The sequence below is a fragment of the Schistocerca serialis genome, chromosome 2 (assembly GCF_023864345.2).
Source record: "Schistocerca serialis cubense isolate TAMUIC-IGC-003099 chromosome 2, iqSchSeri2.2, whole genome shotgun sequence".
Classification (NCBI taxonomy): Eukaryota; Metazoa; Arthropoda; class Insecta; order Orthoptera; family Acrididae; genus Schistocerca; species Schistocerca serialis.
In genome coordinates this window covers 702,646,790-702,663,551 of record NC_064639.1, presented here as the reverse complement: position 1 = coordinate 702,663,551, position 16,762 = coordinate 702,646,790, and the positions used below count along the sequence as shown (strand labels likewise).

General features: G+C 39.0%; 1 protein-coding gene across 2 annotated transcripts in view; it reads right to left on the bottom strand.

Moving 5' to 3' along the window:
- The window catches only part of LOC126457849 (aconitate hydratase, mitochondrial-like), a 74,927-nt gene extending 60,134 nt beyond the window's left edge, over window positions 1–14,793 (bottom strand). The window contains exons 1-4 of one of the 2 annotated variants that reach the window (XM_050094489.1): window positions 14,611–14,793; window positions 11,789–11,949; window positions 11,305–11,530; window positions 10,109–10,234 (exon numbers count right to left, since the gene is read on the bottom strand). In XM_050094489.1, coding sequence (XP_049950446.1) covers window positions 10,109–10,234; window positions 11,305–11,530; window positions 11,789–11,949; window positions 14,611–14,640 — 543 coding nt within the window. In that variant the 5' untranslated portion in view covers window positions 14,641–14,793. The other variant, XM_050094490.1, reaches the window with a different exon arrangement.
- Between the last annotated feature and the right edge of the window lie 1,969 nt (window positions 14,794–16,762).

Genomic DNA, 16,762 nt, shown 5'->3' with positions numbered 1-16,762 from the left:
TTTATTAATTGTTCTTTAATTACATTAATAACATACTTTTGAAAGATCTATTGATGCATGATCAGGATCCAGAACCTGAATATTTATTTTAAAACTGTTTTCAAAAATGCATCTTATATCTTTCACTTACTTTGTCATTTAAGTTTACTAATTGTAATTATCTTGAGAACAATTAGTAGTAAAACTCATTACAGTGCTATTTAAGTACACTTCACTATAACTAAAAAAATTACAAAAACTTGAGGAAATATACCAATAGCTTAGGTACCTAACATAGTTTTGAGAGAAGACTTATTCATCACTTTCTTCGGAATCTATTTCACACTTGGAACATATAACAGTCTTTTAGCTGTGTTTACCACATGTGTATCTCTTACAATTGTTGCAGATTACTGTTGTTTTGTTCACTTTGTTGTACTGTTCTCCTTTTGAACGGCTTTCACTAACACACAAATGACATCTACCTTTACCTCCATGAGCCTCCTTTTCACTGAAGTCCTGCTTGATTTTCCATACCCGAAACTACAGGCTTTGACAGTCTTGCAATATTTGTAGCCCTTTCTTCAATGTATGGTTTCATGACCTGTAGTCCCAGTTCTTGAAGAAAAAGTTGTTGCTTATTAGGTTTTTTCTTATTCCAATTCGGGAAGTTCAACAAAAATAGTGTGTAACTATTTACTGCTGCTATGTCCACAAGAGTATAGAAAACAGACAGCGGCCACCTCCCTGTAGCCCTCTTAGTTTAATATTTCCTCACCATTTGATCTACTGTGTCAACACCACCTTTAGTCTCATTATAATATAAATTTGTAACTGTTCTCATCTTATAGTGCATACCGAATTAGTTGCGACTTTTGACAGCTCAGTACAGGATGAGTGGTGGGTAGTGTAGTTGCCATAGCATGCTGAATGGGGAACCTGTCAACCTCGCTTGACCACGTGAACAGCAAGCCATGCAAGCCGGCAAATCTGCAGTCTTTCTCAAATGATTTTAAAGAAACTATTTAGTACTAAATTCTGATTCTCGCCCTTCTCATAGCTTCATTCGTCAGCTTCATGGTGAACTGCCTATCATTCCATTAATGGTCACTGTTTTTGTGATATTTCAATATTAGGTAAACTACTGCTCAAAGTTCTTAAAAATTTGCAATGAAAAACATGGGACTCTATGAGTTTGCATTTGGTATGTATTAGGTTATATGTAGATGCATGCAATTTAGATGACATACTGAATTATCCTTTAAACTTGGAAGGATGTCACTATCTGTCTCCAACGTCATGGATATGGAAAGTATATAAAGGGCTCCGTCAAGAACGCACGCATCAGTTAAAAAGACAGAATGAAATATTCATAAATCCCTCATATCTCATAAAAGGTCTGAGATATGGAAACAAGTTTTTAGCAAATGATGGCACACAAAGCGGAGAGTATTTTGCAATATGAGTGATATGCAAAAATACATATCTACTGCGATATTCAAAAAATACACATTTTTAGATGAAATAATGTGACATTTAAGGACCACCAATAGCTGGTGAAACGAGATTTTCCGTGGGTTTTGCAGCAATGTAAGTGAAGTTACACATTTATTTTTAAACTGAGAATAGGCTTTTTCATAACTATCGACCAGTCTTGCCCTCAGTTACTAGTTCGGTAATACGCTGTTTTAGGATTCTGTCACAATTTCAGCTGCATTAAAATGCTAGTGGGATGAATATTTGTAAACTCTTCCTTTTTGGAATGGCACAAGAGGAGTTATATATTACTCAAAACTCATCACCGTCTTTCATGAATACATGTCTCTTCAGCTACCTTCTTGATATGGCTGTGGTGCAACATTTGCAATGGCTTCTTTTATCAACATTAACCCTGACTGAGCATAAATTTCTTGTTGTTTTTTGCTACATTGCTTTTCACCTAGCCCGTATATTCTCAGTAGAATTCAAGCATGATAAGGAGGATGTCTGGTTAAAAAATACCCTTTAGTGTTAGCCAGTTCATCGAGCTGGTAGCATGGAGTTTTTCGCTTGTACAAAAGTTCCATTAACTCTGCCATACACAATCTATGTTCACCTTTAACCAATGGAACATTTATTTGTACCAGAGCAAAATATAAGATTTCCTCCAAGCATTGTGATTTTCCTAAGTCACTTGAGGCAAACACAGGGACAGTTCCTTTGAAAGGGCATGGTCGACTTCCCAACCCATCCTTCCCTAACCCGATGGGACTGATGACTCACTGTTTGGTCCCCTCCCCCAAATCAATGAACCTCCATGCATTGTTGGAGCTTTATGCATCACAATGGAGTGATATGATGCATTGTCCATTACTATTGTCGTATTCGGAGGAATATTCTGCAGGCACAACATTATCTTCACAGCCGCTAAACATGTTCGGACGACCACTTTTATTGCAAATCTCGTCCTCAGATGTGCTGCATTGTTGTTATTAATGTGAAGCCAACACAAACACTTGTTCACAATATGCGATTTCTGCAGAATACTTCAAGATCAGAAAAAAGTACCTTCCAAAGAGAGCTAAGGACCGTGACACTACGTGGTGCTGTTTATCCACATAGTGGCAACAGAGGTGCTTTACCAGTTGAACTGCTGGCAGCACGGTATGGAAAGACGGCTCGCCATTGGTGTTATCTGGGTGACGGTGTCATGTCCCCTCGGGTGAACTAAACATCAGAAGTCGCAACTAATTTTAAACGCACTATAGTGTCAGTAGGTAAACCCACTGCAGCAGCATAATATTGAGATGATAGAAACAGCAGATTTCTTTTGGGTTTTTCACGGGGAATATAAGGAACAATTGTGATTGGAATATTTCCAGTACTAATATCACTGAAAGCAAGTTTACTAGAATATAATTCTCATCTTGAGATATCTTTCAGTTCTTCAGGTGTATGTTTCCTATTAGCTTGTAATGTTCCCAGGAGAGTTGGCTTGTGATTCCTCCATAGATCTTCAAACAAATCAATTGAAGTGTAATACCTGTCTGTAGACATTTCACCCTGAACTATGTAAGGGAACCACCAGGCGTTTCACCACAGCTGCAGCGGAATTTGATTGTTGTGTACCATCATTTCTTTTCCCAGCACAAGGCTCCATGCTGATAACATATCTGGTTTTAGCGTCTGTGAGCATGTGTATACGTAACCCGTATTTACCAGGTTTTTCCTTCATGAAGACCTTGAGGGGACACATGCCACGGAACAATGACAACATTTCATCAATAACAGTGTGCATCCCAACAGAATAATATTTTGCAGTCATTCATTCATTCATTCATTCATTCATTCATTCATTCATTTTATCAAAAACTTCTCATATTGCTGCAAACTTATCATGTTTCCTGTGATTGCTTCATGACTCTGTCATCAAATCTTACTATTTTAGTAAACTAATGATATGAATATAATAGAGGGAAACATTCCACGTGGGAAAAATATATCTAAAAACAGAGATGATGTGACTTACCAAATGAAATCGCTGGCAGGTCGGTAGACACACAAACAAACACACAAAATTCAAGCTTTCACAACCAACGGTTGCTTCATCAGGAAAGAGGGAAGGAGAGGGAAAGACGAAAGGATGTGGGTTTTAAGGGAGAGGGTAAGGAGTCATTCCAATCCCGGGAGCAGAAAGACTTACCTTAGGGGGCAAAAAGGACAGGTATACACTCGCGCGCACACACACACACACATATCCATCCGCACATACACAGACACAAGCAGAGAAAATGTCTGCTGTGTGTGTGTGTGTGTGTGTGTGTGTGTGTGTGTGTGTGTGTGTGTGGACGCGCGCGCGAGTGTATACCTGTCCTTTTTTTCCCCCTAAGGTAAGTCTTTCCGCTCCCAGGATTGGAATGACTCCTTACCCTCTCCCTTAAAACCCACATCCTTTCGTCTTTTCCTCTCCTTCCCTCTTTCCTGATGAAGCAACCGTTGGTTGCGAAAGCTTGAATTGTGTGTGTGTATGTTTGTGTGTCTATCGACCTGCCAGTGATTTCGTTTGGTAAGTCACATCATCTCTGTTTTTAGATATATTTTAGTAAACTGTTAGAATCTGGTTCAACTCATGGTGGCAGTATAAACAAACCTTCCCGAAGTGTAGGACCATAAATCTAAAACAGATGATTTATGTCATTTTCCTTCCCCATAATGCATGCCATGAATTCAAGCCTGTCGGTCTTCGGCATTTGCTGCCTCATTACCCGAGTAGGTTTCAATATTTTCGAAAGGACCCCCCCCCCCCCTTCCCCAATATTGCGAGGGTTAATCTTAGGTTTTCTGCTGCTGGAAGACAATGCCCTGGGTGTGATCACCCCATGTTGCCACCCAGAAAATAGAAGATAACCACATTTTAATACTATTAAAATCCCCAATGAAATCCAGTAAAGTGTGTTTGAAATTTAACCCACAGAAATAGGGAATTTTGTAGTTACAAAATGTTGCACAGCACCTTCAATAATCAGTAAAATGCAATGTATGTTGTTCACAAAATTGATACCTTCCAGATCCACAGATCACAGAGCGCTGGCTATGGACCTTAAATTACATGTAATTTGTGCACTGGATACAGAGAAAAGCTCTAAGATGATAAACACAAGAAGCAGAATCTTTTGGTCTGAAGAAATATTGACACAGTGGTGATTTTACTGTTTAACCCTATTAGTGGCATTCTTGGAGGCATTTGAACTACCAAACAATCAATTACAGCACAGCTTCTACTTGTGGAGAATGTGTATGTAACCTTTTATACCAAATATGCTTAGTAGAATTGTAAAATATTTGTCTCACAGACAAAAAGATCTATATCAAATCAATGATCTTAATTTACATGTTATTCACCTTTGAAACTATTTGAAGTTACGTTTTTATCTTCCCTCCAGTCTTGTATCACAGCAGCATAATTTCTTGTTTCCAGCAGATTATGTCCATCTCTCAATGTACATCCTCTTCAACTATTTCAAAACACTCCCAAATCACTGCACAGTTACTCATGACCCTTTTCCCTGTACAGAATGTGCTGGTGTCAGCTAAGTGAGGGATAAGTTCACACAAAAGTAAGAGAAGAATTACTGCCTCTTCTTCAGTAGTTATTGCTAGTTTTTTCAAACTATATCAAAGATAAACCACTTTGCAGTTAACATTTTTTTCTAAGTCACGCAACAGACACTCCTCTTAGTGTGAAGAAAATCTGCCATTCTCTACTTTATAGAAAAGAATCAATGTCTTGTGCAAGATATAGTCATCTTGAAATAACAACTTTTTGTTCTTTAATATGTTTCAATTAAGTAAAAATAAACCCATGTTTTATTACCATTAAAAGTTATTCATGTGACGGATGTGCCATACAGAATTAAGAAGAGATCTTTCACCACGACAGTGGCATGCATAGTTTTTCATAAAGTGCACAATAAACAATTAATGTTATAATTAGGGCCCAGATTTTAATTACCTACAATACAGTGAAATATGCAAGCATTTGTGACCTATAACTTACATAAATATGACCTTAAAAAATAAAATACGACTTAATAGAAGTTTATGTACAGCACTCTCGTTTGTTCATTTAATTTTTTATTCACCATAGAGTAATACAAAATTCACTTCTCAAAATATTGTAAGAATAGTTCTTTCTTTCTGTAGGGTTTGTGGCTAATTTGCACCTATTTTTTGAATGTCTGAATGTTTTATTTTCTAAACACAAAGTACAGTGAAAAGATCATCTATTGAAACAGTAAAACAATGTTTTTATTTCTACATAGTATTTAAAGCATTTCACATTATTTAATACCGTATGTCAATCTTCAGTATCTGCAAAGTTGCACTGGATCACAAGGTGCATTTTCAGGTTTTCCATTGTCAAAGATCTACGGTTGTCGCTGAGGATAGTTTTGTACCTGAAAAAGCTCCTCTCCACTTCACAAGACGTCACTGGAGCGTATTTGAAGGCAGCCAGGTCACTGGAGTTCAGCTTTGTTTCAGTATCTTCAAATGTTGCAGCATTCCCTGAAAGACTGTCACTAATTTTGCACAGTGTAGAATATCCAGGATTCCGTTGGACAACACTTTGCAAATTTGGTTTTCACTTTGTCAGCCACATGACCACGAGCTCGACCCAACTCACTCTGCACTTGTTGCACAATACTCAGGGCCTCACATAGCGGAGTGCCAACAGCTTCTAGTCGTTTGATGGCTTTTGATATCACTGAAAAATTGGCGTTGACATATGCCAAGTTGCAAGACAATGTATCTATAAAAACTTTTTTCACAATTTTGATAGCACTTGATTCATTGCTATCAAGCTCGCAGAAGATTGTCTTTTTTTTGGATGATGTTGGTGCAGTAATACTCAGCACCATTAAGCCAAGAACCCCATCGTGTAAGAACAGGTTTAGGTGGGAGGGGTATTGAAGGTGCTAATTCCTTGAATTTCTGCACTGTAGCAGAGCCTTCACATAATTTTCTTCCCACAGGAAATTAATTTGTCCATGTCAGGGTAATTTGATCGTGCCTTTTGGCAACTCCGTGCAACGCATGTGCAAGGCAAGTGGCGTACACCATACTGGCGTAGAGAATCTGAAGCCCATTGGCTGCTTTAGCCATACATGAAGCACCATATGTTACAAGCAGCAAAACGTTGTCTCTTTCCACACCATCCGGCCACAGTAGTTTCAGAGAGTTGTTAAACAAAATAGCAATCGTCGAATTGTTACTCTATCGAGAGCTTCACACATTAGTAGGAACATATCCCCAGGGCCATCAACTTTTAGAACACCAACAACAACATCTGCAATATATCGCCCACTAATATCCGTAGTTTCATCTACCGACAGCCAGATCTTTTGCTCAGCAATAGTAAAACGTATTTTGCTGAGCACATCATTGTAGGATACGGATAAATAGTTCTTTCTCAGTGTAGATTCATCTGGAACTGGATGTGTTGTGCAGTTCTCCAAGAACCGTCTCAAGAGTGGATTCTTCTGCTTTTCCAATGGGTTGTTGCAGGACACCATCATCTCACACAAATCCTTGCAGAATGATTGCACGGTTGATGATTGACCTGTCTGTTCAAGTAACAGCATTTGCCTGCTGTTATTTTCAGCACTTCGCTGCTGTGTTTAGCGGTATTACAGTGTTGTTGCACATTAAAGCACTTTTCTGCACTAACTTTAACTTCACACAGTTTACAAAATAATATTTTCCCATCAGTAATAAAGAACTTCTCTCCAAATTCTCGAACATATCCTCGCAACTTCATGCCATCGGAGCACTTTGCTTTAGGCTTGTTGAACAAGGCAAAGGCTGTACTCAAACTGGTTACTGGGAACACCTGTGTGACTGCGATGATTATTACGGCAGAAGCCACCTTTGTTGGCTCTGAGAGCATATTGTCGACGCTGCGAAACAAAGTTTTATGTTCGCGAAATGACTGTTGTGGTACACCGATTTTCTGCTACAGTCCTCAGAAATAAAGCTGTGTACTAATTTATCTGTTTATCTTTCATAATAGCACGTTAAATATTGTCTCGTGAGCAACATATTCATTTTCTTATTCATGTGTTCCATAAGAAACGAGAAAAACGGTATATGCATTTTTGGCAAAAGTTGACGGACATATGACCTATTACATTAAACGTTAGCCGCAATATGACCTATTACTAAAATTTGTTGAAATATGACTTCATATGCACAATCAAAATACATTTTTTGACACTAAAATGCCTAGATTTGTGTATAAATTGTTCTAAAATTCACCATGTAGTTTACAAAAAAAATATGACTTGTCATTAAAATCCAGGCCCTAGTTATAATGTATGCAGTAATGTAAAAATGATGTTATTCAAGTTGTTTTGTGCTAAGGACATATGATTTCATTCATGTAACTGGAGATAAATGCAAAGGTTATGAAGCATTGCCGTTCTCTTTACATGTAGTTCATAGGGAATGTTCTTGTGATTACATATCATTTAAATTTGTACTAATATTAAAAGTTTATTATGTCACCCTGCAGCTGTAACTTTTTGTATAACTGCTCACCCATGTAGTTCTGTATGTGTGAGTGAGTGTGGAAAATTCAGTGGGTGAACATCTGGAGAATGAAGAACTCTAATTTTAATGGGTAATATTGTTCTCTCTTTGCCCTAAACCTTATCACAATGCCAACCCATGAAGGTTCCAGTACCCGTACTTATGAAGGCAGCAATGTCTCTTCAGCAAAATGGTCAAGAAAACTGTCCAAAGAACAAAGGCAGCAAAAAAAAAAAAAAAAAAAGCTACAAGTATGTTTCTTTAGTAAAGAAATGCCATTTTTTTGCTGCATGAGATTAATGTGCTGATAAATTTTGTGGCTACAATGTGAAGCAAACACACTTTGAGCATCTATTTCACTGGAAAAGCTAAACCTTACATGGAAGTAATTCCATTTAAGCTAGACTACATATAAAATACAGTACAAGCCACCTGCACTAATGAACCTAGGAGGTTTGTTCAAAAAATTCTGGAACATTCGGAATTTCACACCAATGGTGTGTTGAAGCGAAATGCAGTTGGCATCCCTGAACACGCCTGTGTTTAGTGTCTAACTCCCCGGAGTTTCATTGTTTATGTCTGCTAGTTATCGTACAGTGCTGTATTGAGTAGAATGTTGTTCGCACGGTTTGCGAATTTTGAGATGGCAGAGTTAGGGCAGCAACACTTCTGTATTAAATTTTTTGTGAAACTCAAGAAAACCTTTACAGTGACACAACAAATGATGCATGAAATCTACAGAGATGACTTCTTAAGCTGTACTTGGTGTTACAAATGGTTCACACAGTTTAAAAACGGCTGGGCAGAAGTTAAAAATGACTTCATCAAGGACACCCTTCAATGTCTACTGATGACACTCATGTCAGGAATGTCAACGAAATTGTGTGTGCCTATTGGAGACTGACTATCAGAGAGTTTGCAGAAGAAAGTAACATTTAAGTTAGATCTTGTCATGAAATCCTGGAATGCATTGGTTGCCACCAAGTTTGACCCATGGCTCACGAGTCAAGAGCAGTAGACCTTCACCTCACAATCTGTCAAGAGCTTTTGGATCGCGCAAATGAGGGTGGGATGTTCCTTAGGAGAATCATAACTGGTGATCGACGTGGGTCTACAGTTCTGATGTTGAGATCAAGGTTCAATCTTCACAATAGGTCAGGAAAGGTTTTCCAAGACCAAAAAAGTGCAACAGATCAGGTCATATGTCAAAACTATGTTGATAGTTTTCCTCGACTTTGATGGATTAGTTCATCATGGATTCATACTATAGGGACGAACTGTTAATCGATGATACTATCGGGACGTGGTGTGACATTTCCAAGAAAATGTGAGAAGGAAATGACCCGAAATGTGGCGAGACAATTCATGGTTCTTACATCATAATAATGCACTCACACATTCATTACTGTGGGTGCGTGACTACTGCACAAAAACCGATATCACTGTGCTGCCTTATCCTCCATATTCCCCAGAACTGGGCCCTACGGACTTTTTTTTATTTCCAAAGTCGAAAGCCCCATTGAAAGGACAAAGATTTGCAACGACAGATGATATAAAACAAAATTCGCACATACCAAGACTGCTTTTGGAAGTTGAAATGACACCGAAAGGTGTATCAATTGCAAAGGAGAGTACTTCAAAAAATACCACGCACAATAAATATAGGGTAAGTGTCAAAAAATTTTGTGGACAAAGTTCTGTGTAATTTTTTGAACAGACCTCATATAAATTAAACAGTGACTAAACAATGACCTTCAAATAATAACAAAAACATATTCAAGTGCTACACATTTTTTTTCAGTACTTACATTACAAGTCTATTGTAATTTATCACAAAAATTACAACTATGTGAGCACCATAACATTTCCAGGGTCCACCCTCCTCATCCTGAATAGCAAAATAACCTCTCCTGTGTTCAGTACTTTTGATATTGAATCTCTCTGCACTACACGCAAAGATATTAAAAGCTGAGCATTTCTCATGCATATGTGACAACTTGAATGTCATCACAAACCAACACAAAAAGAAAAAACAGTATAAGTGCTAAAAGAGCTAACCAACCTGATGAATGATCCCAGAACCAGGTTTCCAGAAACCAATTCCATACTTGGCACAAGCTGAACTCAGGAAGTCATACACTTCTTGGTTGAGATTCTTGGCTCTTGCAAGATCTTTTTCACCACCAACCTAAACGTCATACAGTCTCAATTATTCATTCATGATCAATGTGAAAGAGGAACCTTTCTAATGGCCCTCAAATTATAATAGTAGATAGGACAAGTTCAAAAAGATATTTTCTGCATTTAAAAGTTACGTTAATGAGGTGACACACACATCGCACTGTGGAATGGTGGCTGATACCTGAGACACATCTGACAGCAATGTGGCACCAGTCAGCTCACTCTGACAAGCACGCACAAATAGTTATGCACAGCGCAAAATTATGTTCAGGAGGAGATTAGGAGTGGGAGGCAAAACAGATGAAAAGGGAGACTGGGGGGGAAGAGGGTGTGAGTTTAGGATGAATGAGGTTGGGGCCATGAGGCAGCATGTTTTGGTGGATGTGACAGCAATGGCTATTGGGGACTGAGCCCACAATAATTACAGGATTGAAATGTGTTGCAGGAACAACTCCCATCAACATAGTTCAGACAAACCAGTGTTGGGGGAGAGGGGGGTGGTTGAGGGGGAGGGGGGGGGGGGGGGGAAGGATCTAGATGGCACAGGTTGTGAAGTAGACATTGAATACTGAGCATGTTGTGCTCAGCTGTAGGCTTTGACACTGAGTGGTCAAGTCTGGTCTTGGCTAATGTTTGATGAAGCCACTCATTTGACTGGAGGTTGTGGTCATGCCCACATAAAATGCTGCGCAGGAATTGCGGCAGAGCTGATATATGATACGACTGATTTCTTTGGTGGCCCTGTCTCTGATGGATCAAATAAGCATGTGACAGGACTGGAGTATGATGTGTTGGGTGAGTGTATTGTCCAAGTCTTGCATATGGGTCTTCCAGAGAGATATGATCAACTTCGCAAAGGGTTGACATCCTCGTTACTTCTTGAACTCCAGGCAAGGTGATACCTCAAAACCACGCATCATCACATTCAGTGGCCCATACTAAAATCCAACAGCTAATGTCTGAGTGGTTTTTAAGATATCCATCCTAAACAATTATGATGCAACTGTTACACTATTTGTCAGCTTATTTTCAGTTTATTCTGTACTGTCAGATAGTCTTGATAGAATAGATACATACCTGAGCTTCAATAAGATGATCACAGTGTATTGTTGAAGGGACAGCAACCCTTGGCAGACCTGATGAGATAAACTGCAGCATTGCCATCTGTGCAGTTACATCTTGCATTGCAACACGGTCTGGTCTCAATCTGAGGTAACTTGTGCCACGTTCAATATCCTGCTTCTCTGGTTCATCCAAATGAGAATAAAGAACCTTTTCAGCCAATGTCAGAGGATGAGCCAGTCTATTACAAAACGGAAGTATAATCATGCGTTATTCATTATTTTACCAACTTAAGCACCTAAACAGAATATGACCTCCATGCATTCAACCTTAATGCAACTTTTCTAAGCAACTGCAATTTAAACTATGGATGTGTCATGAACATATATGTATTTCACGTTAAGTGTGTGCAACATCGCAAATTTCAAGCAAAAAAGGTAGGCTTTGTATTTTCATCAAACATTAACAAAAACCCAACAATCAACAGGTAGATACCTACCTCTTTTTAACAATACCTAGGTTCTTTTCAAGTTTCTCGTAGGGCAAGTAACTGTCTTTGTCGAACCTGCTCATGGCGACTTTCCGAGCTGCAGCAGCAAGAGGCGAAACATGAAAGCATCGCCGTTGAATTTCTTGTGCAGCAATCAGCCATGGTGTTCCCTAAGTCACAAACATTAACTGTTCATGTTACACAGAAAAAGTTACTTCATAGCACACACACAAATACAAAATATTGTGCAAGCAACATCCAAACTCAAGATGGAAACTACTTGCAGCTACAATAATTACAGTAATCTGATTTGTTTGTCATAAACTTTTCACTAGCAAAAAAACTAATGGCATCAAGTAACAGGCATTTTGAAATTAAAGCATTAGCAGGAGTGACATAGTTGCAAACTTTGATGTGAAAGGCACAAAATGAGCTTGTAGGAAACATTTGAAATGCAGTGTCACCTTGATCTGTGAATCCCAGTAAAAAAACAACACCCCCCCCCCCCCCCCCCCCCCCCGGTCCATTCCCCTCTTGAATTCCTGGCATTCCTGGTTGTGGCAACTGATCTGTAGTGTAGCCTAAGGTCTAGGTCAGGTTGAAAGGTCATAATTTGGTCGGTTCATTGGTGGAAGTGGGTAAGGGGCTAAGTGGATAGGTCATCAATCCCTCGATCAAGTGGTCATTCATCTGGAGGTAGTGATGTCTACTACGAATATTCCATGATGATGAAAGTGCACAGGACCGGTAAAAGCAAGACACTGAAGGCAATACTAAAGCTAGATCTGAAAAATGAATTATGCACAAGTAAAAGTATGTGGATTGGATCAATATGTTGGATAGAGCAGATAAGTGGTCTCACAGGGCTTAGCTCCCATGTTATCAGTGGGGCCCAACCAAACATGACAACTACATATTAGATTGGCTACTGTGCCCGCTTTGAAGCGTATATAAGAGTCTATGCAGGTGCTGTGAACAGATGATCTATTTAAGTATTTAAGATATTCTTCATCAATGCATCCACACTACAGGGGGGGGGGACCCTAGTAAACAACCAGGTCGAACAGGAAAGGCCGTCTTCATGACAGATAGTCAGAAAAGGAAGGATAGTCAGGTATGAGAGATTGCACACACACACACACACACACACACGCACACACACGCACGCACGCACACTCATCTAAGTGCCGTGACCCCTGAGGGGGCAATGATTTGGTTGAATGTTGGTGAAGCAAACAAATGTGAATGTAAAATGAAGGTTGTGGTAACAGACCAACCTGTAGTGTAGCGTAATTTTTATGTTGACAATATTTAAGAGCATTTTGCCATATTTAACACACTTTTTGTCATAAAAACAAACCACAAGGTAAAGTCACAAAATATATATTAGATAATGAGGATTCTGATGCACATCACGTACATAATCTATGAAAAACACAAGGGAGGGGTCCACTACAAAACTTTTACCCAGGCTTTACTAGGCACTGTCCTATTGAAGGCTGGATATCACATCATTATCAACTATTGTTGCAACTTGGAGACTCAACGAATACACACTTAACTTTGAACAAATTGTAAGACAAGCAAGAAGCTGAATTTTGAGCATGAAATAAATGTGCAAGATTGAAATGCAACATTCCAATTTCTAGGTGATTACAATGACAATTTTACTGTTCACAGAATTTCACAGCACTGTGCTCTGAACTGTAACATGCCACTAAAATGTCAATTTTACATCATTGCAGATACAATGTAATCAAAACACAACCCCCCCCCCCCCCCCCTCCTCCATGGCTGGTCAATGATCTAGCTTTTGAAAAGCTTAATTAAATAGAAATTTATATTACTTATTGCAAAATATGCTGGCTATTACAGTAGGGCTACAACAATCATTAGTGTTGACAGATGCAGTTTGCAGTATAAAACTAAAACACGGCACTGCCCCCAGGGCCAGTTTAAGGTCCAAGTGACAAGTGGCCACTCAGAGAGCCAATGCAAGAGGGACACCAAAGATTTACTTTTCAGGTGTTAACAAGAGCCAAAGGAAAGACAACAAATGCTTGGGGAGAGGGGGTGTAAACGATATGACACATACGTGAAATAATGTGACATGGCCCAGAATGTCCCATTTATGACAGTGATATTGTGTTGTGCGGTACAGTATGGTATGTTTGAAAGATTCACACAGTGAACTACATTATCAGTTCTTGATGTGTTATTTGTAGGATCAGACTTCCTCCAGAAGCCACATAGTAAAACATATCTTATGGCCACTGAAATGCTAAATTTTCATTGATTAAAAAAAAATCATCATCATCAATTTTAATTCATGGCGTCGGTTTGGCATATTGTGAAGATGAATTGTGAAATGCGATACATGGAACACCGTACAACACCTACTTAAAAATATTGCAACAAATCTAGCGTGGTACGGTACGCATTTATCACATAAAGATCGGCACTCGCCTTGGCAGAAAACACACCGGTAGACGTGTCAGTGAACTGGCCGTGATCCAAAATCGAGGGCTATCATTTAATCATTCCCAATTGTAAGCTAGAGGTTAAGTTGAAGTAATATCACTTTTTTTATTCCATATCCGAAATACAGAAGCGATTACAATGCGAGTTGTTACATCAACGATTTTACTCTGATCTGCTATTCAAAGCTGCGAAGTCGGCTTATGCTGTCTTTTAAGTCATAACACCGTTATTACCTTAGCTAGTTGTTTCCAGTACGTAGGATTCACATGAAGTTTTACAACTGGTCACTGTACAGTATAGTACTTCACATTTTATAACAAATCACATCAAAACCAACCAGGTCTTCTTACCTGGCTTTGAAGAGCCCGAACGCAGTACATCACAGCAGTAGCAGACGACGCCAGTAATATCTGCAACTGTATCTGATAGCACTTCGCCTCTGCGTTCAGCCTTAAATACCCAGGAACTTAATCTCTGGGGCATGTTACGATAGGATGCCGATTGAACGAGATTTTATCAAGTGCTACATTGCGACACTGCTTCTGTTTCGACATTTTATCAACAGTCTAGCAAAATGTCATTCATCCATATTCTTTCGAACTAAAAGTAAATCTCTAGAGGTTTACCGTAGAGCATTTACTTTTGTTTTTTATTGCCACGCGTTGTCATGACTTAATTCACTAGCAAATCGCATAATGAAATCTGCTGACAGCTATTCCGTCTCTACAGAAATCCGTATTTGCCTTTAAATATTACCCTGGGGTCCATCGGACCCCACCCTTTCCTTTTTAAGTTATTTTTCTTTGAAAAAAGAAGGTAGGGATATTCCACTCCTATGTAAATTCTGTTGGCATCCATCTGATGGTTTTGCACTATCGCCCGGCAGCTGTCGGTCTGCTCCTGGCTGCCGGCAGAGCAAACAATATGCTGTGGGGTCTACTGGACCCTAGTGTTATATCAACGTGTGGGTTTTTTAAGTTGTAAGTTTTTGTTTACATTTGAGTTTCATCAGTTTGTATTAACTAAAGGCAGAAAATTTACGTTATAGGCCCGACTTAATTCTGGTTCTGTTAGAAGCAAGTGAAGAAGAAGATTCAGAAAGCCTATTTGGTGATGATACTGATTCTGATCCAGATATCGTTCTTGAAGATGAGTTATATTAACGTGTGCGTTTTTTAAGTTGTAAGTTTTTGTTTACATTTGAGTTTCATCAGTTTGTACTAACAAAATGGCAGAAAATTTACATGATAGGCCAGACTTAATTCTAGCTTTGTTAGAAGCAAATGAGGAAGAAGATTCAGAAAGCCTATTTGGTGATTATACTGATTCCTATCCAAATGTTGTTCTAGATGAGGGTTTAGATGATGAACTGGTTGCTAGTGAAGCTAATGATGCACTGAACAGTGGTGAGTCTCGTGAAATAGAAAATAAAGATGGTGAAGAAGATGATAACAGTGAAAATGAGGAACACCAACGAAATAGATATCTGATTTGGGGGAGGAACAAAAAGACGCCATATATTTGGTCCATCAAAGAGTCAGTACACTGTGGAAGAGTTCCAGAAAGAAACCTGGTAACTCATTTACCTGGTCCTAGGGGAGCTGCTAAAGAGGTAGAAACACCTGAAAAAGCTTGGAAGCTACTAATTGATGATGTGATGCTAGAAGAGATAACTATGCGAACTAATGAAGAAATAGACAGACAAGTATGCAACATTGTAAGGCAGTCGTATCAGTGGCTGGCGTACACAAAGATTCAAAAAGGAATTTAGAGGACTTTGGTCAACTGAGAGGATTTTCTATTTACAGAGCTACTACGTCCTTACCTCGGTTTCCCTTTACAAGTACTTGCTTGCACTTTGATGACGAAGCCACTAGGCAAGAGAGAATAAGAGATGATCATTTGGCTGTGGTATGATATTTGTGGGACACTTTTTTGGAGCACTGTCGTGCTTATTACACACCATTTCACCACTGCACCATTGATGAACAACTTCTAGGTTTTTGTGGTCGATGTGGATTCAGGGCATACATGAAATCAAAACCAGGCAGGTATGGTTTGAAAATAGTGATGCCGAACGATTGTAAGACCAGTTACATGTTAAATGCAATTCCTTACGTTGGAAAAGTAAAAACTCTGAACAGTGAACCTGTACCCACATATTATGTGAGGAAGCTATCTGAGCCAATATATGGGACAAATCGTAATATTACGACAAACAACTGGTTCATGTCCATCCCATTGTTCAACAAAATGCTTGTCGACCACAAACTAACAATGGTTGGAACAATGAGGGCTAACAAAACTGAGATACCTGCAAAATTTTTGCAATCTAAACCGAATCGTTATTCGCTTTCGACCATAACAAGACCTTAGTTTCCTGTAGCCCAAAAGAGAAAAATGTCATTTTGCTCTCGACAATGCATCATAGTGCAAATGTAGATCCCGAGACCAAGAAACCCAAAATAGTTCTTAACTATAACTCAACAAGAGGAGGGACTG